The 24,994-nt window shown below is 44.1% G+C and overlaps 1 protein-coding gene across 1 annotated transcript in view; it reads left to right on the plus strand.

Annotated features, from left to right (window-relative positions):
• UNC119 (unc-119 lipid binding chaperone) overlaps positions 1-1,899 on the plus strand; it is a 168,565-nt gene extending 166,666 nt beyond the window's left edge. Inside the window, exon 5 of the mRNA XM_063955981.1 lies at positions 319-1,899. Within this exon, the coding sequence (XP_063812051.1) occupies positions 319-431 (113 nt within the window). The 3' untranslated portion in view covers positions 432-1,899. The remainder of the gene's footprint in view (positions 1-318) is intronic.
• The last annotated feature ends 23,095 nt before the right edge of the window (positions 1,900-24,994 follow it).

The raw sequence follows: 24,994 nt of genomic DNA on the forward strand, positions 1-24,994 counted from the left end.
CCTGTCATTTTTCAAACACCGCCTGTAATATGGCAGTTAGGAGCTGATTGACTGGTACTTTATCTCCCTCCACTTTGTCTCTCTTCAAAGCTTAGTACATATACTCCTTAACTTTTAGAGAGTCTAAAGGGTTAGTGAGGTCTTGTTTTAAAAGAGTGGGGAATGATTGTAAGTAATGTATGGCATGGATAGCAATGATTATTTTCTTTTACTGACATTTCTTTAGTGAATTTTATATTAGGAAGATTTTAAACATTTTGTTTAATGCTAGTTTGTGTTTTCCTGCTCTTACGCCTCAATTACTTTTGTGTTTTGCAGTTCGTGAAATGATCATACATCCCTACGAGACGCAATCAGACAGTTTCTACTTTGTAGACAACAAGCTAGTGATGCACAACAAAGCAGATTATTCATATAGTGGAGGCCCTTGATCTAGAAGGATGCAGAATAAAAAGAAAACATTGAAAACAAGCCCCTTCCCCTATAGCAGTTAAGTAAGGGATTGCGCCCAGTTTGTTGTAGGAAGACTATCCAGGCAACACTATTCTGTTTGCTAGTAGGAGTTATGACTTGAGCCTAAATCTGCCCCCAAGCATTTGTAGCACATTAAAATAGTGCAAGAATATTTTGTACATCCTCCACCTGTTGGCATAGATGCCTTCAAAATTAATTCTCAACAAGAACGAGGTGACTGGGTTTCACTAGAACGACTGACGATAGTTGGATAAATGTCTACATCCTATTCAGCATAATGGGTGTTCTCCTGGAACAAGAACTATTATTGGACACCCTTCAAGTTGTCTTAGAACTGACCTCTGTCATATCTCTTGGGCCATATGTCCTGGGACCAGCTTTTCTCATATCACTTGGACACATCAGGTTTTCCCTTAGTTCTTTGTCAAAAAACGAGACACATGGGAAGTAAATTTGAAAGATGTGTAAGCTTGGACCACACCATTGTAAAGAATATCCAAGCCAAAGATTGAATCTGTTCTTCCTCATGGGCTTGCACATATTGACAAAAATCTGTAATTTAAATATTTTTGTTCACTGGTTTTCCACTAATGACTTGTCTAGAACGTCAGCCAGGCTTGACAAATATTTTCTTGAAAGGTTAGGCATTACTGTAAGAGGTAGAGAGGAGCGAAAACGAAGGTTACCCCAACTGTATGGTTTTTGTTGAAGAATATACAGAACTTGTGCATTGTGTTAAATAGGTTTTTTTTTGACATTGGTAAAATAATTGCAAGGGATACAATGTTACAGTACAAAAAAGAACAAGTCTTTACACACAAGTTAATGCAATTCTGAGTACATCTTTTGTCTACTATTAAGGTGTTCCTATTACCTATGCACCACAGAAGTAGCCATTCTGTGTGCTTGAACAATATTCGGATCACTAGGTTTTGGTGACACGACTGAGACATGTGAGGCACAAAATTGTGAATGCCTCGGGGATCTCACTTGCTTCTACTGAATTGATAGGCTGTATTCTCCTAAATATTAGTTGAATTCACAATAGATCTCCTGGCTCTATGTGATGGGTAAATTTTTAGGAATCCTTTTGCAATTTCCTAAGGAGGCAGTCAACATACACTGTGTGTGTAATGGATATACAGTATGTCTATGTATAATACAATGTACATATTATTGAATTGTATAAGAGATTTGAGTGTGTTGCTGAATCTGACCTAATACTTGACTACAGTCTGTATATTGTATATGTGTTATACTGGTTCAACTGATGCATATTTTTCAAATGTTAAATGGGTGGGCAATCTGATGGCCATGTCCGTAAATTTAACCCAGTTTCTCAATAGATTGTAATTTATCACTGTGTGGTAAGGTTTCACTAAATAAAAGGTGGACAATGTCACATGATTTGACATGGCAAAGTAATGTGATCAGCGTATAATTTAACAAAGCTGCTAAAACGTTTTCCCTTTCAATGTTCCTAAACCGTTCAGTGCAAATCAATTATAAAAGTAGGAAACATTTTAATCACATTTGATGTGTAATATTTTTATTTTTTATTTTTCCCCTTAGAGTACGGAGAATGCTGAACTTTACCTAGCTTTTCTAATGTATTCGATCAGCATCTCTGTATTACCTATTAGGTTGGTGTTAGGCAATCTCTGGAAGTCTGCTATTTAGGAACTATGTTTCCCATCATGTAGATGGAATAAACTGTGGAACCAGCCATATTTTGTAATATATAAGGCCATTTGGTTTTATTGTTCTCTGAAGCGCTGGTGGACTTTTACTTTTATTTCTTCCTTATTACTAAACATATTAAGCACAAATTTAAATGGATTCCTACAATAATAATCGTAGACCACCTAAATTTAACTGTAAAAGCAGTCTACCCATTTACAATATTTATGTGCATTTTCCAATGAAAAAATAAATAAATAGTTCCCTAACCTAAAATGTAAAGTGTAGCTGAAATGATGCAAGCGCTATTCCTTGGGTAGGGACAGTGAATATGGCTGAAGGGTTTCTAATTTTCATAAAGGGCAAATGATTTTGAATTTCAGCTATTTTTCATATTTTTTTTTCCTGTTTCTGAATGTTCCTGTAGCTTGCACAAGAATGTACTGACCAGGGTCAGTATATGTACACCTTTTATATACTACATAAATTTTTATAATACAGGTTGCGTCTCCCATATCCAAAATGCTTGGGCCCAGCGGTATTGTGCATTTTTTATTTTTCCTTATTGTGGAATATTTGCATACCATAATGAGAGATCTTGGGGCTGGGACCTAAGTCTAAATACACAATTAATTTGTTTCATATACACCTTATAGACATAGCCTGAGGGTAATTTTATACAATATATTTAAGAATTTTGTGCATAAAATAAAGATTATGTACACAAAGGTGTCACCATCTCAATCACACTCAAAAAATGTTGGATTTCAGAATATTTTGTATATGGGAGACTCTACCTGTATGTTCAACAACAACCACCTATGCATTGTAGGTACCTCCAATGCATATTACAATCCTGTACAATTGAAGCAGTGCGCTATGATATTGCGGAGGGATAAACAAGCCAACTCTGTGAAATGCTCGAGACCAGTTATTTTTACTTGCAAAACACTGGATACATTTGTTCACTTTCAAGAATCCTAAAAACAACACATGATGTCACAAATGTATTTATGCCCTGCAAAAGAAACTGCTACAGAATCATTAGTTTTATCGCTGGTCTGAAATTGTTTCCTTCACTCCACTAAACTGATTTAGCTGGTCATTATAATGAGCACTTTATGATCATTCCTGCAGTAATATCAACATTTAGGGCTACATGAAAGTACTTTGGGTATTTCTGAAAGGCGTTGCACTCCTTGTTTACAGTTATTCTACATTCTGAACTTTTTGACAGTTCTGCTGTTTGACATGAAAGCAGCATTGTCTGTAACCTGCCTTTTTATGTTACACTGGGCACAGTATCCTGTCCTGTAATATATGTTAGGATTAATAATGCTGTCAACACATCCTAAATCCAATGTCTTGATATTCACTCCTGCAGAGTACATCCAAATTAAATATGTACTGATTTGTGTAATGGTAGTGACACAAAGTTTTGGAAGTCTATTTGCGATTAGAAGTTGGTTCTAACCATTACACAAACTGCTGAGTAATTTTTACGTCTAGCCCACTGTGTGATGACTTTACAGCAGCTTCCGATACCAACCCCTTATGAGGATGCAGCATAGCCGTGTATCTCATGATTACTGGTACAGCCCACAGAATGGTAGGCCTCACTAACAGGTTTACATGAATGCAGTAAAACACAAGTGTGAAATAAAACTCTCACAATTAAGGAATTCATGCCACACTTTAGACTGGCAGATTTTTCCTTCTTTTTGTAAATAAACACATTTTTACATTTTACCCATTACATCATTTCTCTGAAGTCCTAAGTGGATGCTGGGGACTCCGTCAGGACCATGGGGAATAGCGGCTCCGCAGGAGACAGGGCACAAAAGTAAAAGCTTTAGGATCAGGTGGTGTGCACTGGCTCCTCCCCCTATGACCCTCCTCCAAGCCTCAGTTAGGTTTTTGTGCCCGGCCGAGAAGGGTGCAATCTAGGTGGCTCTCCTAAAGAGCTGCTTAGAGTAAAAGTTTTGTTAGGTTTTTTATTTTCAGTGAGTCCTGCTGGCAACAGGCTCACTGCAACGAGGGACTTAGGGGAGAAGAAGTGAACTCACCTGCGTGCAGGATGGATTGGCTTCTTAGGCTACTGGACACTAGCTCCAGAGGGACGATCACAGGTACAGCCTGGATGGGTCACCGGAGCCGCGCCGCCGACCCCCTTGCAGATGCTGAAGAGAGAAGAGGTCCAGAAATCGGCGGCTGAAGACTTCTCAGTCTTCATGAGGTAGCGCACAGCACTGCAGCTGTGCGCCATTGCTCTCAGCACACTTCACACCAACGGTCACTGAGGGTGCAGGGCGCTTGGGGGGGCGCCCTGGGCAGCAATGAAAGTACCTATGCTGGCTAAAAATACATCATATATAGCCCCTGGGGCTATATGGATGTATTTAACCCCTGCCAGGTTGTCAGAAAAACGGGAGAAGAAGCCCGCCGAAAAGGGGGCGGGGCCTATTCTCCTCAGCACACAGCGCCATTTTCCTACACAGCTCCGCTGCTAGGAAGGCTCCCAGGCTCTCCCCTGCACTGCACTACAGAAACAGGGTTAAAACAGAGAGGGGGGGCACTTATTTGGCGATATTATTATATATTAAGATGCTATAAGGGAAAACACTTATATAAGGTTGTCCCTGTATAATATAGCGTTTTGGTGTGTGCTGGCAAACTCTCCCTCTGTCTCCCCAAAGGGCTAGTGGGGTCCTGTCCTCTATCAGAGCATTCCCTGTGTGTGTGCTGTGTGTCGGTACGTGTGTGTCGACATGTATGAGGACGATGTTGGTGAGGAGGCGGAGCAATTGCCTGTAATGGTGATGTCACTCTCTAGGGAGTCGACACCGGAATGGATGGCTTATTTAGGGAATTACGTGATAATGTCAACACGCTGCAAGGTCGGTTGACGACATGAGACGGCCGGCAAACCAATTAGTACCTGTCCAGGCGTCTCAAACACCGTCAGGGGCTTTAAAACGCCCATTTACCTCAGTCGGTCGACACAGACACGGACACTGACTCCAGTGTCGACGGTGAAGAAACAAACGTATTTTCCATTTGGGCCACACGTTACATGTTAAGGGCAATGAAGGAGGTGTTACATATTTCTGATACTACAAGTACCACAAAAGAGGGTATTATGTGGGATGTGAAAAAACTACCTGTAGTTTTTCCTGAATCAGATAAATTAAATGAAGTGTGTGATGATGCGTGGGTTTCCCCCGATAGAAAATTATTGGCGTTATACCCTTTCCCGCCAGAAGTTAGGGCGCGTTGGGAAACACCCCTTAGGGTGGATAAGGCGCTCACACGCTTATCAAAACAAGTGGCGTTACCGTCTCCAGATACGGCCGCCCTCAAGGAGCCAGCTGATAGGAGGTTGGAAAATATCCTAAAAAGTATATACACACATACTGGTGTTATACTGCGACCAGCGATCACCTCAGCCTGGATGTGCAGCGCTGGGGTGGCTTGGTCGGATTTCCTGACTGAAAATATTGATACCCTTGACAGGGACAGTATTTTATTGACTATAGAGCATTTAAAGGATGCATTTCTATATATGCGAGATGCACAGAGGGATATTTGCACTCTGGCATCAAGAGTAAGTGCGATGTCCATATCTGCCAGAAGATGTTTATGGACACGACAGTGGTCAGGTGATGCAGATTCCAAACGGCACATGGAAGTATTGCCGTATAAAGGGGAGGAGTTATTTGGGGTCGGTCCATCGGACCTGGTGGCCACGGCAACAGCTGGAAAATCCACCTTTTTTACCCCAAGTCACATCTCAGTCCTTTCGTCCCCATAAGGGCAAGCAGGCAAAAGGCCAGTCATATCTGCCCAGGGATAGAGGAAAGGGAAGAAGACTGCAGCAGGCAGCCCATTCCCAGGAACAGAAGCCCTCCACCGCTTTTGCCAAGTCCTCAGCATGACGCTGGGGCCGTACAAGCGGACTCAGGTGCGGTGGGGGGTCGTCTCAAGAGTTTCAGCGCGCAGTGGGCTCACTCGCAAGTGGACCCCTGGATCCTACAAGTAGTATCCCAGGGGTACAGATTGGAAATTCGAGACGTCTCCCCCTCGCAGGTTCCTGAAGTCTGCTTTACCAACGTCTCCCTCCGACAGGGAGGCAGTATTGGAAACAATTCACAAGCTGTATTCCCAGCAGGTGATAATCAAAGTACCCCTCCTACAACAAGGAAAGGGGTATTATTCCACACTATATTGTGGTACTGAAGCCAGACGGCTCGGTGAGACCTATTCTAAATCTGAAATATTTGAACACTTACATACAAAGGTTCAAATCAAGATGGAGTCACTCAGAGCAGTGATAGCGAACCAGGAAGAAGGGGACTATATGGTGTCCCTGGACATCAAGGATGCTTACCTCCATGTCCAAATTTGCCCTTCTCACCAAGGGTACCTCAGGTTCGTGGTACAAAACTGTCACTATCCGTTTCAGACGCTGCCGTTTGGATTGTCCACGGCACCCCGGGTCTTTACCAAGGTAATGGCCGAAATGATGATTCTTCTTCAAAGAAAAGGCGTCTTAATTATCCCTTACTTGGACGATCTCCTGATAAGGGCAAAGTCCAGAGAACAGTTGGAGGTCGGAGTAGCACTATCTCAAGTAGTTCTACGACAGCACGGGTGGATTCTAAATATTCCAAAATCGCAGCTGTCTCCGACGACACGTCTGCTGTTCCTAGGGATGATTCTGGACACAGTCCAGAAAAAGGTGTTTCTCCCGGAGGAGAAAGCCAGGGAGTTATCCGAGCTAGTCAGGAACCTCCTAAAACCAGGAAAAGTGTCAGTGCATCATTGCACAAGGGTCCTGGGAAAAATGGTGGCTTCTTACGAAGTGATTCTATTCGGCAGATTTCACGCAAGAACTTTTCAGTGGGATCTGCTGGAAAAATGGTCCGGATCGCATCTTCAGATGCATCAGCGGATAACCCTGTCTCCAAGGACAAGGGTGTCTCTTCTGTGGTGGCTGCAGAGTGCTCATCTACTAAAGGGCCACAGATTCGGCATTCAGGACTGGGTCCTGGTGACCACGGATGCCAGCCTGAAAGGCTGGGGAGCAGTCACACAAGGAAAAAATTTCCAGGGAGTGTGATCAAGTCTGGAGACTTCTCTCCACATAAATATACTGGAGCTAAGAGCAATTTACAATGCTCTAAGCTTAGCAAGACCTCTGCTTCTAGGTCAGCCGGTATTGATCCAGTGGGACAACATCACGGCAGTCGCCCACGTAAACAGACAGGGCGGCACAAGAAGCAGGAGGGCAATGGCAGAAACTGCAAGGATTCTTCGCTGGGCGAAAAATCATGTGATAGCACTGTCAGCAGTGTTCATGCCTAGAGTGGATAACTGGGAAGCAGACTTCCTCAGCACGACCTCCACCCGGGAGAGTGGGGACTTCATCGGGAAGTCTTCCACATGATTGTGAACCGTTGGGAAAGACCAAAGGTGGACATGATGGCGTCCCGCCTGAACAAAAAACTGGACAGGTATTGCGCCAGGTCAAGAGACCCTCAGGCAATAGCTGTGGACGTTCTGGTAACACCGTGGGTGTACCAGTCGGTGTATGTGTTCCCTCCTCTGCTTCTCATACCTAAGGTACTGAGAATTATAAGACGTAGAGGAGTAAGAACTATACTCGTGGCTCCGGATTGGCCAAGAAGGACTTGGTACCCGGAACTTCAAGAGATGCTCACAGAGGACTCATGGCCTCTGCCGCTAAGAAGGGACTTGCTTCAGCAAGTACCAGGTCTGTTCCAAGACTTACCGCGGCTGCGTTTGACGGCATGGCGGTTGAACGCCGGATCCTAAGGGAAAAAGGCATTCCGGAAGAGGTCATTCCTACCCTGGTCAAAGCCAGGAAGGAGGTGACCGCACAACATTATCACCACATGTGGCGAAAATATGTTGCGTGGTGTGAGGCCAGGAAGGCCCCACGAAGAAATTTCAACTCGGTCGATTCCTGCATTTCCTGCAAACAGGAGTGTCTATGGGCCTCAAATTGGGGTCCATTAAGGTTCAAATTTCGGCCCTGTCGATTTTCTTCCAGAAAGAATTGGCTTCAGTTCCTGAAGTCCAGAAGTTTGTCAAGGGAGTACTGCATATACAACCCCCTTTTGTGCCTCCAGTGGCACTGTGGGATCTCAACGTAGTTCTGGGATTCCTCAAATCACATTGGTTTAAACCGCTCAAATCTGTGGATTTGAAATATCTCACATGGAAAGTGACCATGATGTTGGCCCTGGCCTCGGCCAGGCGAGTGTCAGAATTGGCGGCTTTGTCTCACAAAAGCCCATATCTGATTGTCCATTCGGACAGGGCAGAGCTGCGGACTCGTCCCCAGTTTCTCCCTAAGGTGGTGTCAGCGTTTCACCTGAACCAGCTTATTGTGGTACCTGCGGCTACTAGGGACTTGGAGGACTCCAAGTTGCTAGATGTTGTCAGGGCCCTGAAAATATAGGTTTCCAGGACGGCTGGAGTCAGGAAAACTGACTTGCTGTTATCCTGTATGCACCCAACAAACTGGGTGCTCTTGCTTCTAAGCAGACGATTGCTAGTTGGATGTGTAGTACAATTCAGCTTGCACATTCTGTGGCAGGCCTGCCACAGCCAAAATATGTAAATGCCCATTCCACAAGGAAGGGGGCTCATCTTGGGCGGCTGCCCGAGGGGTCTCGGCTTTACAACTTTGCCGAGCTGCTACTTGGTCAGGGGCACACCCTGGCTGAGGAGGACCTGGAGTTCTCTCACTCGGTGCTGCAGAGTCATCCGCACTCTCCCGCCCGTTTGGGAGCTTTGGTATAATCCCCATGGTCCTGACGGAGTCCCCAGCATCCACTTAGGACGTCAGAGAAAATAAGAATTTACTTACCGATAATTCTATTTCTCGTAGTCCGTAGTGGATGCTGGGCGCCCATCCCAAGTGCGGATTGTCTGCAATACTTGTACATAGTTATTGTTACAAAAATCGGGTTATTATTGTTGTGAGCCATCTTTTCAGAGGCTCCGCTGTTATCATGCTGTTAACTGGGTTCAGATCACAGGTTGTACAGTGTGATTGGTGTGGCTGGTATGAGTCTTACCCGGGATTCAAAATCCTTCCTTATTGTGTACGCTCGTCCGGGCACAGTATCCTAACTGAGGCTTGGAGGAGGGTCATAGGGGGAGGAGCCAGTGCACACCACCTGATCCTAAAGCTTTTACTTTTGTGCCCTGTCTCCTGCGGAGCCGCTATTCCCCATGGTCCTGACGGAGTCCCCAGCATCCACTACGGACTACGAGAAATAGAATTATCGGTAAGTAAATTCTTATTACATATTCTGCTGGGCAGGTGTGACTAGAACTTACAGTGGCCACACTGTTACTAATAACAGTGAAACTGGAGATTTCCATTACAATTCTTCATAAATTGACATTATGAAGTAAGGCTAGTTGTGTGTATAGATTTGTGTTCATGTGCTATAGAGATGCTATGGAGTGCTTAAGAACACGGAGACCCAAAGTGAAAAATACAGATGAAGCTGCTTTGCTGATGGACAAGGTTTACACTGCATAATGCAGGACGTAGGAGAAGGCTCAACTGTCACCCAACATTCCCTTCCTAAATCAAGACATACAGTACAGTCTAAGCCTGAAATGCATGGTCTGTCAGGCAGTGGTCATGCTTTAGTTTCTATGGTATATGGCAGGTGTACACAACACCTTTTCTCTATTACCTACCATGTGAGGGAAAACTGATCTGTAATATGGAACATATTCTACACTATAATACATGGTTTTTAGTATGCCAAAATACAATGGCAACAACACAACATAGTTTCATTATCTTTCTAAACAATATCTTCTGTGTTCTTTGAAAGGTCTAGATGTTTTTATTTTGTATTGTTTTCAGATTTGTTTTTCGGTTAATCTTTTAATTATAGATAATTAAATCTTATGGCCCATACACACGGTGAGATTCGGGCTATGCCCGATTCTCACTATGCGACAGGGGCCAGGTCGGCACATAGTCAGTATCGCAAGCACACTCATTATGTGCTTTCGATACTGACTATGTGCGATTTTGGCTAAGTGTAAATTTTGACTATCTCTTCTATAGAGATAGTCAAAATTGACTTGCCTGCACAGTCTATCTATTCTTGCGATGCCAACCGCGCATCGGCATCAAATCGATCTGCACTAACTTTTCTTACGATTTTGACTATATAGTCAAAATCGTAAGACAAAATCTCACCGTGTGTACACACCATTAGATAAGTTTTTAAAGTTTTGTCATTCTGGTCAAATTACGTTTTGGTATAACTCAAGTTGGATGGTATAGGACATGTTAAAGTATAGACATTAGTTAAATTACAAATTTAGTTATTTTGCGAAAAATAAAGAGTGGTTCATTTTAGGTTTTCTTTTCTGAAAGTGTTTTTTTTTTTTTATTATTATTTTTTTTCTAAAGTTAATTTGTGTGGAGTACAAGAATGAATTTGTTTTGCAAATCAGTTGGAAAATGTTTTCTTAATGATGTTGGTAAAGTGTTTTCATTTGTTTTGTAAGGAAAACCATAAACGGAGCATATTCAAGGAAAGCATATGTAAAAATTGCAGTACAAATTGAACACCACAATTTCTATTCTGTCGAACAACGGAACAGTATTGGTTTTGGCTTTAATGTCACGATTTCTCTTCTCTTTTTCATTGCAATTAGATTAAGCTAAAAATTATTGTTGACTATAAAACAGAACATTTGCAAGAGGAATACAAAATACAATCAGACTGGTCATAAAATGTATCAAAACTAATTTTGTTTCTTCATTTCGTTTGTTTAAAGATTCAGTATTTTATATATACCTGAAACCAATGTTTTTAGTAAATAAAATGATCTGTAGGTGCACACCCTTGGAAAGTAATCATTCTTGGGTTAAGCACTAGGCCTTGGCCTTCCCAGTGCTGTACTAGAGTGCATACCACAGCCGCCGCCTCCACATTCGCCTCTAAAGCTGCAGATACACAGATCTTGTTGCCCTTTTAAGAAGATATGACTGGATTCTTGTCTAATTTTGCCACATGGTATCTCCTCCACACTGGCAGCTTTCAGTGATTGGCTGGTCAATTTTCAGCTAGTCTAGAATGCTGCAATCAGATGTTCTTTATGTTTCTTGATGGTTTTGGACTATCATATATTTAGCTGTTTGAGGCCAGTTGGTCGTCCAAATCACTGCTTGTCTGCAGCCTTACTCTCAATGTCAGTTAACTGGAACTCATAGTATTGTGTAATGCTGTATTTCATATGTTCATAGGTATTTGTATGAGATAAATGTTCTACATTAAGTTTTATTCTCCACTTTTCTTGTACGAAGAATTTGGCTCTGTTTCTAGTATGTAGCTTCATAATAGTGTATATTTTCATTTCCAGTGAGAGACTGACGTGTATGTATAATTTTTTATTAGATAAAGCATTGAAACTCCATTTTTGAGTACATACATATTTAATTAAATAAAAATCAATTGGAAATTTTTAGTCTCCTTTTAGTTGTGGTGGTTATTTTTCTTTTTCCACAGATATTCAGGCCAAGAAAACATGGCTCCAAAAAATGAGTATGGTGTTATTGGAAATATATTAAAGGTGGACAGCAAATGGGACCATTTATTTCATTGGACAAGATGAGAAGTTCCACTCGCTCTGCAAAACAAGGTTCTCTCCTCCTAGCCCCTGCATAGTACCCTGTACAGTGCATGGCTGCAACCAGTGCTTACACAAGTAATGGCTACATGTGTAAGCACACACTGGCCTATATTGCTTCTGCCTAACTCTGTCAAAGAAAGGAGAAAAATATTCAACCAGTCTCTGAATGAAAATATTACATCACTAAGTTAAATTTATACGTAGCGGTTGTCTTAAAGGTTCCTCTTTACTTAATGCAATGCAAAATAGGGATTTGCAGCTCTAATCAGATGGATATTGAATAAAAGGATGTAAAGACACAAGGCTTTTTAGTTTGAAATGTGACTTAAATATGCCTTGACAAATATAGGTTGTAGTTCTCATAAATTGCCCTGAAACTAGTCAACACACCACATACCCTGCATTCATGATTTAATTATGCTTACCGCTCCATCTGCCTGGTGCCTGCTGTAGAGCTGCAAATATTACTGGGAAATTGGCCACCGCTGCCATTTTCTGGTGATTTCTGCATATGCAATAGAGATGTCCCTGGAAATGCGGATTGGGGACCATGTTCCTGGAGACCTGCATGTGCGTAGTACACTCTGGCACAATGCCATAGTCTACTGCACCGCTTAAGGTGCCTCTGCATGCAGGGAATCTTACCCTGACTCAATGGTCAAACTCATCCCTCAAGAGCACAATCGGTCAGTTCATCAAAGTCTACTCTGGCTCACTGTGTCGTCACCATGTTTTTGCATAGCCTGGATATATGCTCAGGATTGTTATACTGCTGCATGCTGAAATCTGTACCAATTGGGATCTGTTGGGGATACGGCAGTCGAAATACAGCCGCCAGAATTCCAACACTGCTTGGAATAACGGTGCCAGGATCCTGACACAGTTTGAAATGCTGGCACTGGGATCCCAAATGCCAGAATCACGGCAGGGACGTCTGCAGGGACTCCAGACTGAAAAGCCATTTTAGGTTTAGGCTGTGGGGGGAGGGTTACGGTTAGGCTGCGGGGTTGGGGGTAGGCTTGGGTTTAGGCTGTGTAAGGTGGTAGGGATAGGCATCACCGGTTAGGATGTGGGATGGGGGGGAGGTTAGGTTAGGGATTAGGGCTAGTATACTTACCAAAGATGGTGTTAGGATCCTGAGCGCCAGGAATTGCCAGCATCCAAAGCGCCGGGACCTGATACCATCCCTATCAATTAAGTGCTGTCCATAGAGGATAGCATGACCTAAAATAGAGTGGTAACTGTTCTAATTCACTGTTCCTTGTACTGTGGCAATCCCCTTCCTTACCAGCTCCAAAACAGTCCCATACCATTACGTTTCCCCTGCTCTGCTTAATAGTCTTCCTGAAGCTCTCATCCATAATCCTCATTTGCTGTGTTTCTCACACATCATCACTTGGAGAGTGATAAAATGGAAAGTGATAAACTACCAGCTCCTAACTGCCATTTTTCCAATAGGACATGTGACATGGCAGTTAGGAGCTAATTGGCTGGTGCTTTCTCTCTCTCCATTTTATCACTCTCCAAGCGATGATGCATCTAGCCGTAATCTCCTTTTTCATGTCAGACGCCTCAACAATAGACTCCTGTCCATAATACTTTCCTCCAATGTCTGTGTTTTTTAGCATGTGTTATTCCTCCTCCTCCCCCCAATCCCCAAGTTTGCCAGTTTGTCTTTTTCTTTGAAACTGCCTATAAAGCTAACATTTGTATTTGTGGCAGATGACATTGGTATATGGCAAATACTCTTCAAGGAAGCCTCCAACTCAGGACCTATGTTGGCATTTGTTTCTCAAAGTACAGACGTATCCTGTTTTGTATCTGGGCTTTCTGCTTCTTTTTATATGCTGGGTAGAACCAGTTTACCCCTTCTCTTAAGATTGTAGAGGAAATCATTGTATGGAATCTTCAGTATCATGCCAATCTTGACACTTCAAAGCACTCAACAATCGACTGACCCGTTTTCTTGTGAAAGCGGTTATTGTTTACCCATTGTTTTAACCATGAATAGAGACCAGTGCAATACTGTAACATGCAGCCTATGGTAAGACAATTAACGTGCTTTATGGAAAAGAAATGGCTTCAGCTGTGCTAACACAACTGCAATAATTTGTCTAATAACCAATTAACATTGAAACATAATTACTTAATCTAAGAGAATTTGTCATTAGGACATTATGGACCTAATTCAGTAAGGATTGCAAATTCTGCTAATTAGCATAATTTGCAATCCTTTTCCTAGCATGCTGGGGCCCGCCCATCGCAGGGGTAAGGTGGCCAGCATACTGACTGGTGCCTCCTTCCCACCTTGATGAAGCAGAAATTGCATTTGCCTCGCAATTTCTGCTTTATCGTAGAAATTAGTGAAGCCTCCTGCCGGCACAGCTTGGCTACGCTGCAGGATGCCCGCCGCGTTCATCTCGATCGCGGCTGCTGCGTGTGATGTTACACAGCCGCCGTGATCACCCCCCCGTTTGTCTGCTTCTGCCACCCCGTTATCACCGCAACACTCAGTCTCTGCCCTGGAAACAGAGCGTTGCCAACCCGCCGCCCCACGACCGCCTCTGCCTGATTAACAGGCAGAGGTGATGGATGGGCGCTATGCATGCGCGGGATGGGCGCTGCGCATGCACCTGTGGGGCAATTGTAATAATTCCGGTTGGATCGCGATTTGCAATCCAACCTTATTTATCCCCTATGTCTGATAAAATGGGGCATTGCGGTCATGTGACTATTTAGAAGTCATTCATTTTAGGCCTAAATAGTGATTTGCAACATTAGTAATGTCTTTACTGTATTACTGAATCAATTTAATGGTACCTCAATTAAAAAAAATAATAATCTTTCAAAAAGTTTGATTTTTTTTAAGTGATTCTAAACGTTAGCACCCTAGTATATACACTTCTGTACAAAATTAATGAAGAAAATGGACTCCAACCAAAAGTTGAAAATATTTGCTCACCTGTATACTCTACACCCTCTCCGTCTGTGTGGAGTATGTTGTAAACTTCCAGCAATTCCGACTTGGGGATATCATCATACAAGTAATAACACATACAGTATATAGTGTTATGCTTTCAAACAAAAGTTTCTACGTTATACTGTATTTGTATGTTTACAGTTAGAGAAGGACTGGCCATAAAGCTCATTGGGAAGACTCCGGTGGAGCTGCTTGTTGATTAGGATCCCTGACCCAGTATCGTTGCACTAATTGTATTATAGGCAGCCCATGGCATGGGTGGGGGGGGGGGGGGGTAGGGCTGTGTGAGGGTCTCCGAGTCTCTTCCTAATGTGGAGGCTGTGTGGACTGGGGTGCTTTGTAGGGTCGGGGATCTTGATTGGGTTTAAGTTGTGAAGACATTTTACATTGTTCGATCTATGGTGTCAGGTGCGCACCAGGAATATCTCATGGAAGGCATTTCCTCCACCATGGACAATGCAGTGGCCATCCACGGTTGCTTAATGATAGTGACCACGGCGTCTGGCCAGAATTGTCCATGCTAACAGACGAGCGACACTGGCTCAAATCACATCCTCATTCAGTGCAGGAGGTACCATATTCTACTTCGATATTTATAGCGTATAATAATGGCTATTGGTTTCAGCCTTCAAGTGCAGAAAGATGTTCATTGTACACATTGTACCTGTGATGTAGGAGAACGACCTTTGTTAGTGTTCTGCTTCTCCTGAAGCTTTTGTTAAGCTGCAAACATGCAGTGCGATTTTCCATGTGATATGGACTGTATAGTCCATATCGCACGGAATCATAGTGCATATTGCACCGTGTGTATGCACTTGCGATGCCGATGCGCGGTTCAGCGGGATCGGCATCACAAGAAAATATATTGTGTGCAGGCAGGGCTGATACTGACTACATGCCTCTTGGCACAGTATAGTCAGTACCCCCCGTTAGCCTGCATCGGTGTGTGTCTATGCACCTTTGGTGTTCTGCTTCTCCTGAAGGGAGGTTATCAGAATCGGCTTTATTGGCCAGGTATACTTGCGTATACTAGGAATTTGTCTTTTGGTTTGCTATACAACAGCCAAGTAGGTAACAGATAAGCAGGTGGGGAGCAAATAAAGACACACAGATAGGTGTACCGTAGGGACACAAGTGAGTTACATGTACGTCTAATGAGTCAATGTTCAGGAGTTCAGCAGGCGGACCGCTTGGGGAAAGAAACTTTTGAGGCTTCTGGTGGACCCAGCGGGGACAGCCCTGTAACGCCTGCCTGAAGGAAGCAAGTTAACCATGCTGTGGCCGGAGTGTAGCTGGTCCTTTACTATCTTCATTGCCCGCTTTTTAGCTCTGGACAGGTACATGTCCTGGACTGAGGGAAGGTCAGCCCCGATGATCTTCTCTGCGGTTCTGACCACCTTTTGGAGCCTGCATCTGTCCCTCGCGCTGGTGGGGCCATACCATACCAGTATCGAGGAGCACAGGACCGACTCCACAAGTAAAAGAGGAGCAGAAGCTTTTGTGGGATGTTGAACTTCCTTAGTTCCCTGAGGAAGAATAATCTCTGCTGCGCTTTCCCGACAGTGGCATCAGCGTTGGACCCCCATTTAAGGTCCTGGTAGTTTGCGGTCCCTAGGAACTTGAAGGAGTCCGCTAGTGATACCACACTGTCAGCAATCGTGAGCGGAGATGCTCTAGCTGACTTCTTCCTGAAGTCCACTATCATCTCGACTGTTTTGATTGGGTTGAGCTCAAGGTTGTTGTGGCTGCACCACTGGGCCAACTGGTCTACTTCCCATCTATAGGCCGTTTCATTCCCGTCCTTGATGAGGCCGATGACTGTGGTGTCGTCGGCGAATTTGATGATCTTTACTGATTGCGCCTCTGAGATGCAGTTATTTGTGTACAGGGAGAAGAGCAGGGGTGAGAGGACACAGCCCTGAGGGGCCCCTGTACTAATGGACCGCTTTTGAGAGGCAAATTCCCCCCGCTCTCACCACCAGTGTCCTATTTGTCAGGAAGTCTACTATCCAGGAACAGGTAGTTTCTGGGACCCCTAGGCGAAGTTATTTGGGGTGGAGGATGCTGGGGACGATTGTATTGAAGACCGAGCTGAAATCGACAAACAGGACCTTCGCGTAGGTACCGGGAATGTCTAGGTGCTGTAGAATGTAGTGCAGGCCCAGGTTGACTGCATCCTCCACACACCGATTCGATCGATAGGTGAACTGTAGGGGGTCCAGTCACAGTTTTCAGGTGATTCAAAACCAGACGCTCGAACATTTTCATGACCACAGACATCAGTGCTATCTGCTTGTAGTCGTTCAGGTTCGTGATAGAGGGCTTCTTGGGGAACGGGACGATAGTGGACCTTTTGAGGCAGGAAGGGACTTTCTGTAGTTCCAGCGATTTGTTGAAGATCTAGGTAAATATGGGGGCGAGCTAACCTGCACATGCTCTCAGGGTAGATGGTGACACTCCATCAGGACCCGGAGCTTTCCTGCGTTTGGCCCTTTTGAACAGTGCCTCCACATCTTCTTGGGCAACTTCCAGTGCCTGGAGTTGGTCATCTCTGTTCGGGGGATCGTAGAGGTGATTGTTTGGGTCGCAGGGGACTTCTTTTGCGAACCTGCAATAAAAGTGGTTCAGCTCGACTGCTAGGTCTTGGTGCATGGTGGTGGACTTCGATGTTTTCTTGTAGTTGGTTATGGATTGCATTCCTTTCCATACAGATACGGGGTCATTGGTGGAGAAATCGTTTGTCAGCTTGTCTGAGAACCACTTTTTTGCTAGCCTGATTTCTTTAGTCGGAGAGTTCTTAGTTCGGTTGTATAGTGCTGTCACCGCTGTTAAAGGCCTCCTCTTTGGCCCGACGTTGCCTGAGCTGGGCATTGAACCAGGGCTTGTTGTTGTTGTAAATGTGGTAAGTCTTGGTAGGTAAACACATGTCCTCACAGTAGCTGATATAGGATGTGACGGTGTCTGTCAGGTCGGTAGCCGAGGCTTCGCAGTCCCCCTATTGCATGCAGTCGAAGCAGGCCTGGAGCTTCATCTTAGCCTCGTTGGTCCATTTCTTAACAGTCTTGACGACAGGCTTAACCGCTCTCTTAGGGAGTAGGTGGACGAGGCGGTGGTCAGGTCGAGTGCAACACATGGGATAGACCGGAAGGCAGACTTGAGGGTAGTGTAGCAGTAGTCAAGGGTGCATCCTTCCCTAGTGGGACACGTGACTTGTTTGTACTTACGTAGCTCCTAGCTCAGATTAGTTCTGTGGAAGTCGCCCAGCACTATAAGCAGAGAGTCTGGGTATTTTTGTTCTATGCCGGATATGCATATGGCCAGGTGGTGCAGGGCTTCGTACGGGCAGATGAGGGGGGGGGGGAAATGTACACTCCCACAAGGGCAACTGAGGCAAATTCCTGGGGGGAATAGAAGGGGTTGCAGTTGATACTTCACATCTCCAGGTGAGGGCTACATGATTTGCCTAGGATCGTGACATTGGTGCACCATCTGTTGTTGATGTAGAAGCAGATGCCACCGCTCTTCGTTGTTCCTGAGAGAACCTTGGAGCGATTGGCCCTGAAGAGACCGAAGCCCGGCAGAGATATTGGGTTGTCCGCAATATAGTCGTCCAGCCACATCTCCGTAAAGCAGAGGACGGACGACCCTGTAATGCCTGACCCTGCGCTGCCCAGAAGGAGGGACAGTTCGTCAAACTTGTTTGCCAGTGAGCGCACGTTCGAGAGCAGGATCGCGGGAACTGCAGACCGGTGCCCTTGCCGCCGCCACTTAGGGCGCCTGTGCGACAGCCTCTCCCCTGAGCCCAGGTCCTTCTAATAGGGCTGACATGAGGGCCTCCGTCACTCTCTTTCCAGGGCCGTCAATCCGCCCGCCAGTCGCCGCCCGGGCTGCGGCTGCTCGGTCATTCACTTTGGCGTCCACGACTTCGGCATCCCTGCTACACAGGGCAGCAAGGGCTGCTGATCCACCCGCCGATGGTCCCGAACATGGGGTAAGCTTCGCGGGAGCGCTCCAACTTAGGAAGGCTTTCCTGCTGTATTTGGTCACCGGTGAAGTAGACAAGGGCAGGGGAAAACAGGTATTTTTGCTGAGCTGCATAGCTCCGAGGCAACCACCTTGGATTGTAATCACTATAATCGTTATTGCTATAACCTATTGCTGCTCTTTAATCCAATGGGTATATTTGAAACAAATGATAAATAGAATAACTTTGCTTTTTCTGTTGCTGGTTTAGTCAATTATTCCAGGACAAAGCAGGCTTGTGGAAAGGTGTTAGAATCCAATTCCTATTGTGTAGGTGTGAAAAATCTCATTGTGAGAGGCCATTGAAGTAGATTTCTTGTGGGGGTATATGATAACGTGTCCTGGGGAATGGCTCCTGTAATTTGAAATGAACAGTGACCCTTCAGCAATTCAGAGCCTGAATATACTGTATATTAGTTGATTAATGCAAGAAGTCAGAGTTATTTGTTGCTCAGAGAACAGAGGTGAATGATGTCTAAGTGAGGGGCTGTATGGAGCCAAAGATAGTTTGTAGTCCACAGTACCTTGTCTGGGATGTCCAATGCAGAGTACAGTAGATTCCAAACTGAAGGACTTAAGTGGAGAGATGCAGAGGTTTCAATCCAGTGTGTATCTTAGTGCAGGAATGCAATCCGTTGGTTTTGATGAGATGTCCACGTAGAGTACTACAAGTTAAAGGCAAGTCCTTGGATATTTATGATGATTCATAGGTCAGTTGTGGTGAATTTAATCTGTTTTATGGAGATGATCAGGAGCATGGAAAAGGTGAGGCAGCCATCTTGGCTTATGACCTATTCCTAGAGAGTCTATATCCCCATTTTGTTTTCTTTGAATATATATTGAAATATTATGTCTATATTCTATTCTATCGGGGATTGAAGACGTGCAGAATTCATATAAACACTTTTGAAATTCCTGTAAATATTGCCATAAGATAAAACTAATTGCAAAATTTGTATAGGTCCTATTATGTTTTGCAACACCTTTAGATATTCCTAGTATTTAAATAATAAAGTGCTTTGAGGTAGCTAAGAGGCCAGTCAAAATTCTTATAGAGTACCATGTCAAACAAAAAACAAGATTTAGAGACTGGACTTGCTGTTTGTACATTGCCTTTTGTGTTGCTTCTTAGTGGAAAGAGGGACATCTGGATACGGATAAGCGTTTTTTATTTATTTATTCTTCATCAATACATTTTTTTTTTAAATTCCTTTACTAATAAGCATTCAAAAATGATATTGTGCTGTTGGATAAACGTATCTATTAGTCTAGAATAGCCTGAGTTGTCTTCATTTGGCTCCCAGTGCGAGATTTAAAAATGCGCCCCCTCAAAGTAAAAATAAATCAACATTCAAAAATGCCCCCCCCCCCCCCCCCCCATAGATATTAAAAAACCCACAAAGGGGCATGGTCTCACTAAAATGGGCGTGACCTGGCTAAAATGGGCGTGGCCCTGCAGGAAAAGGCTACCTTACACCCCAGTTTTTGACCCTGCACCAACAGACCTTGGCCACCACAGGGGGAAAAAATCCACCATATTAAGCTCCACACAGTAATGCCCCTTGCTCCATATTATGCCACACACCGCAATGCTGTGATACATTATACCCTACAGTAAAGCTTCTAATTACTTTTAAATTACCTTCCTGTTGCCAAGGGTTTCACGCGCTGAGTATCATGCTCGTTGGCACGGGTTTCATGCTCTGGGATCTATGCTCGTTGCTACAACTTTCATGATCTGGGACAGGTGTAATGCTCATTGCCAGGGGTTTCATGCTCATTGCCAGGGGTGTGTAATGCTAGTTGCCAGGGTAATGCTTGTTGCCAGGGGTGTGTAACGCTCGTTGCCAGGGGTAATGCTACAGAAAAATACATAAAAGCACAAAGAAAAAACTTTAAAAAGAACAAAAGTCCATATGAATTGTTCAGATTTCCTCTAGGCTACTCAAGGGACAGATGTTGATGCGTTTCAGTCACAGGGACCTTTATCAAGACAGCTGTACTTACCTTATTAAAAATGGCTTCTCAATCGGATGGTATTACCCCTATTGGATAATTAACTCACGGTGGGGTAAAATTTTCTTTTTTGGAGAACACATAAAGATACCGAGATAGGAGTCAACATACTTCATTTTGTGTGAGTTTTGGCACGCATCTGGGATCCAAAATGTTATTAAAATGGTGCACACTAAAATATAGACCACAGTCTGTTAATCAGACTGCTGGTTGGGGGACACTGCATGCAATCCTGCAGATGTTACAGTGCGTGTGTGCAGATCTTTCATCATGGGAGATGCAAACTTTGATTCGGGCCCGCAGTCCATTGTAGAGAGGGGAAATATTAGGCAATTCTTAGGTTCTATGGAGCAAACTGAAGAGGTACAGTATGTATTATCAGTAACGCTAACCAGCAATCTATATTACCACTTATGGGGGGTAATTCTGAGTTGACCGCAGCAGGAACTTTATTAGCAGTTGGGCAAAACCATGTGCACTGCAGGGGAGACAGATATAACATGTGCAGAGAGAGTTAGATTTGGCTGTGGTGTGTTCAATCTGCAATCTAAATTGCAGTGTAAAAATAAAGCGGCCAGTATTTACCTGCACAGAAATAAAATAACCCACCCAAATCCAACACTCTCTGCACATGTTATATCTGTCTCCCCTGCAGTGCACATGGTTTTGCCCAACTGCTAACAAAGTTCCTGCTGCGATCAACTCAGAATTACCCCCATGGTGCAGTAGAAATTGCCATGCTGGTCTCCTCCTGGAGCCCTGGCAAAAACTTGGCTGCTCTGTGAGGGTTTTCTCCTAGTTGTCGATGCCTAACGCCGCAGGCAATTGGTTCAGTAAAATGCGCATTTGTGCTGTTGCTTATTAAATTAACTGTGGCCATCTCCGCCAACTGAGGTGTATACGGAGGGTGGTAAATCTCGGTGAAATCTCGGAAGCAACAGAGACTTGGGGGTATATTTAGTAAAGTGCAGGTTTTTAAAAGTAGAGGTGTTGCCCATAACAATAAATCAGATACTAGCTATTATCTAGAATCTGATTATGGGCAACATCTCCACTTCTAAAATCCTGCACTCAAGTAAATATATACCCCTTGGCTTCTCTCCTCTTCGTTTATAGACCCCATAATGTCAACCAATCACATATTAAGTGAACACCAAACTGGAATCCAGTCTCCCTATGTCTTCATATATTCTTGTTAGGAACTACATAGCAGGTATTCTGTGTTCTAATTAACTGGACATAGAATGGACTTGGCATGTATACTGCTCTGTTATGTTACAAAGCACATGTCATACTATCCGGTGTCATGTATGTATGCATCATAAAGCTGTACTTCAATAATATGCTATCAGAACGTGTTCCATATATGCTTGATTGGAACCTAGATCATGTCTGCAACACAACACAGTGAGGGGCAGATGTACTAAGCCTTGGGAAAAGTGTGCGGGAGAGAGAGAAACTACCAACCAATCAGTTCCTGTAATTTTTCCAGCACTGCCTGTATCATGGCAGTTTGGAGTTGATTGGCTGGTACTTTATCTCTCTCCACTTTCCACTCTCCAAGGTTGTCACATCCCACAGGTTCATGCTTAGTTCATCCAATGCACTTGACCAACCCCAACCCTCCTCCCCTTTCCCTTTGCCAAGCATAATAGTGGCAGGTGAGCATAGCACTCCCACACCTTGATGAGTGGGACATACTAGTGGTATAGTGGGGCAGACCACTCGAATTGGGACTGTTGTACCTAATCTGTGACATTTGAGAGGTATATTGTAGCAAACAATGTGTAAATGTATGAATATTAGAAGTCATAAGGGAGTAATAATAAGGTCTAAAATAATATGTTCCAGTTTGGCAGGACAGTTCCCATTTGTGGACCTCAAAGTGGGCACAGTGAATGTGAATGTAGGTGGGTTTGTGCCCCAAAAGTGGGTGTTTTGGGTGGATCAAGGATAGCAGGTGGTACTATAATGCTGGGTACAATTCTCAGGCAGCAGGCCCAATGGAGGGTTCCCTGGTATTGCAGTGTTGCGGGGGTCCCAAGTGATAATCATTGTTTACTAATTATAGGCATATATTTTACAGTATATTCTCTATTCCTTGTGTATTATAGTAATATGTTAGTTTAAGGCCATATGGTTATTGACACAGTATTATTTTCCCCTCACGCTATAATGTACATGCAGAGGCGGATGTAGACCGTGTGGGGCCCTAAGTAAGACACCGATTTGGGGCCCCTCTTCCTTAAACAATCCTCAGTGTGCCCCCCCCCCCCCTTCAAATGTAGCAGACAGGTCCCCGCTCATTATGCCCCCCAGTCAGTGTATGCTCACCAAACTGCCCCCAGCCAATTATAGCAAGAACATGGTAGTTGTACTAGTGTATTGGTTATTATTTATTACCAGTTATTTATATAGCGCACACATATTCCGCAGCGCTTTACAGAGAACATTTGGTCATTTACATCAGTCCCTGCCCCAGTTGAGTTTACAATCTATATTCCCTACCTCATGTACACATTCACACTAGGGTTAATTTTGTTGAGAGCCAATTAACCGATCAGTATATTTTTGGATTGTGGGAGGAAACCCATGCAAGTATGGGGAGAATATACAAACTCCACACAGTTAGGGCCATGGTGGGAATTGAACCCATGACCTGAGTGATGTGAGGCAGTAATGCTAACCATTATACCATCTGTGCTGCCCTTAAAATCACACCTGGCGTTGGCAGCTGTCTAGTCACTGATAGCCTGCCGGGAGTATTCAGCAAGCCCAGCACTCTGACAATTTTGGCGGAAATTAGAAATGCCCTTCCGACTCCATGATCTGTCAGCGATCCCCCCTTGGACCTGCCAGGCCCTTGCAGCTGCTTTGGTTGCACAGTGGTAAATCCGCTACTGCACAGTGGCAAGTTCGCTAACTTAATTGTCAGACCTCGTATAATGGAGTCACACTAAAAGCACTGATATATAGTCAATACAGTCACTGACTGAGGGGTGCAATAATGGATATTATCAGTGACGGGGTACCTGCTAATAGGGGATGGGCAATGCGCTACAATCAGTGTGGGAGGGTGGGGTGCACCGATATATAATGCAGGCACTCATACCATACTGCACCCCTCAGCCAGTGTGACTGTACTGACTATATATCAGTGCCCCACTGATTGTAGCAGGAATCTCCCATACACTGTAGGACTTAAAATAGAGTATTATACAATACTGATATATCACTAGTCAGTGTGTGCCCCCCAGTTATGATTGTAGCAGGCAGATGTTAGACATTGTACTTAAAATAACACTGTCCAACCCCCATTCCCATCTAACTGGAATTTGAAGTAGGTGGATGTTATATAAAATATTAAAAACACTGTAAAAAAGTACATACACTGGTAGACCTCATGTTTTTTTTCTGTGCACATCCTGGCTCATCTCTCTAAGGGGTCTATTTACTAAGCCTTGGATGGAGATAAAGGGGACCATTCCGAGTTGATCTCTCACTAGCAACTTTTTGCAGTGCTGCGTTCAGGTTAAATCTCGGCAAAACTGCGCATGTGTATGCACCACAATGCGCAGGCATGTCGTACAGGTACAAAGAGGATCGGTGCTGGGCAATAGATTTAACGAAGAATCCATTCGCACAGCCAATCGCAAGGTGATTGACAGAAAGAGGGCTTTTGTGGGTATCAACTTACCGTTTTTTGGGAGTGTTCGCAAAAACGCAGGCGTGTCCAAGCATTTGCAGCGCGGATGTCTGACGTCAATTCCGGGACCAAAAAGATTGAAGTTATCGCAGCGGCTGAGTAAGTCCAGAGCTGCTCAGAAACTGCAAAAAACTTTTTTGTGCCGTCGGCTGTAACAGCGTTCGCACACTTGCAAAGCGAAAATACACTCCCTCATAGGCGGCGACTATCTGATCGCAGCGCTGCAAAAATTTGCTAGCGAGCAATCAAATCGGAATGACCCCCAAAGTTGTTGGCGATAAAGTACCAGCCAATCGGCTCCTAACTGTTATTTTTCAAACCCAGCCTGTGGCATAGCAGTTAGGAGCTGATTGGCTGCTACTTTATCTCCAGACAAAGCTTAGTAAATAGACCCCTAAGCATCTTAAGTCATACAT

The sequence above is a fragment of the Pseudophryne corroboree genome, chromosome 2, assembly GCF_028390025.1.
Source record: "Pseudophryne corroboree isolate aPseCor3 chromosome 2, aPseCor3.hap2, whole genome shotgun sequence".
Lineage (NCBI taxonomy): Eukaryota > Metazoa > Chordata > Amphibia > Anura > Myobatrachidae > Pseudophryne > Pseudophryne corroboree.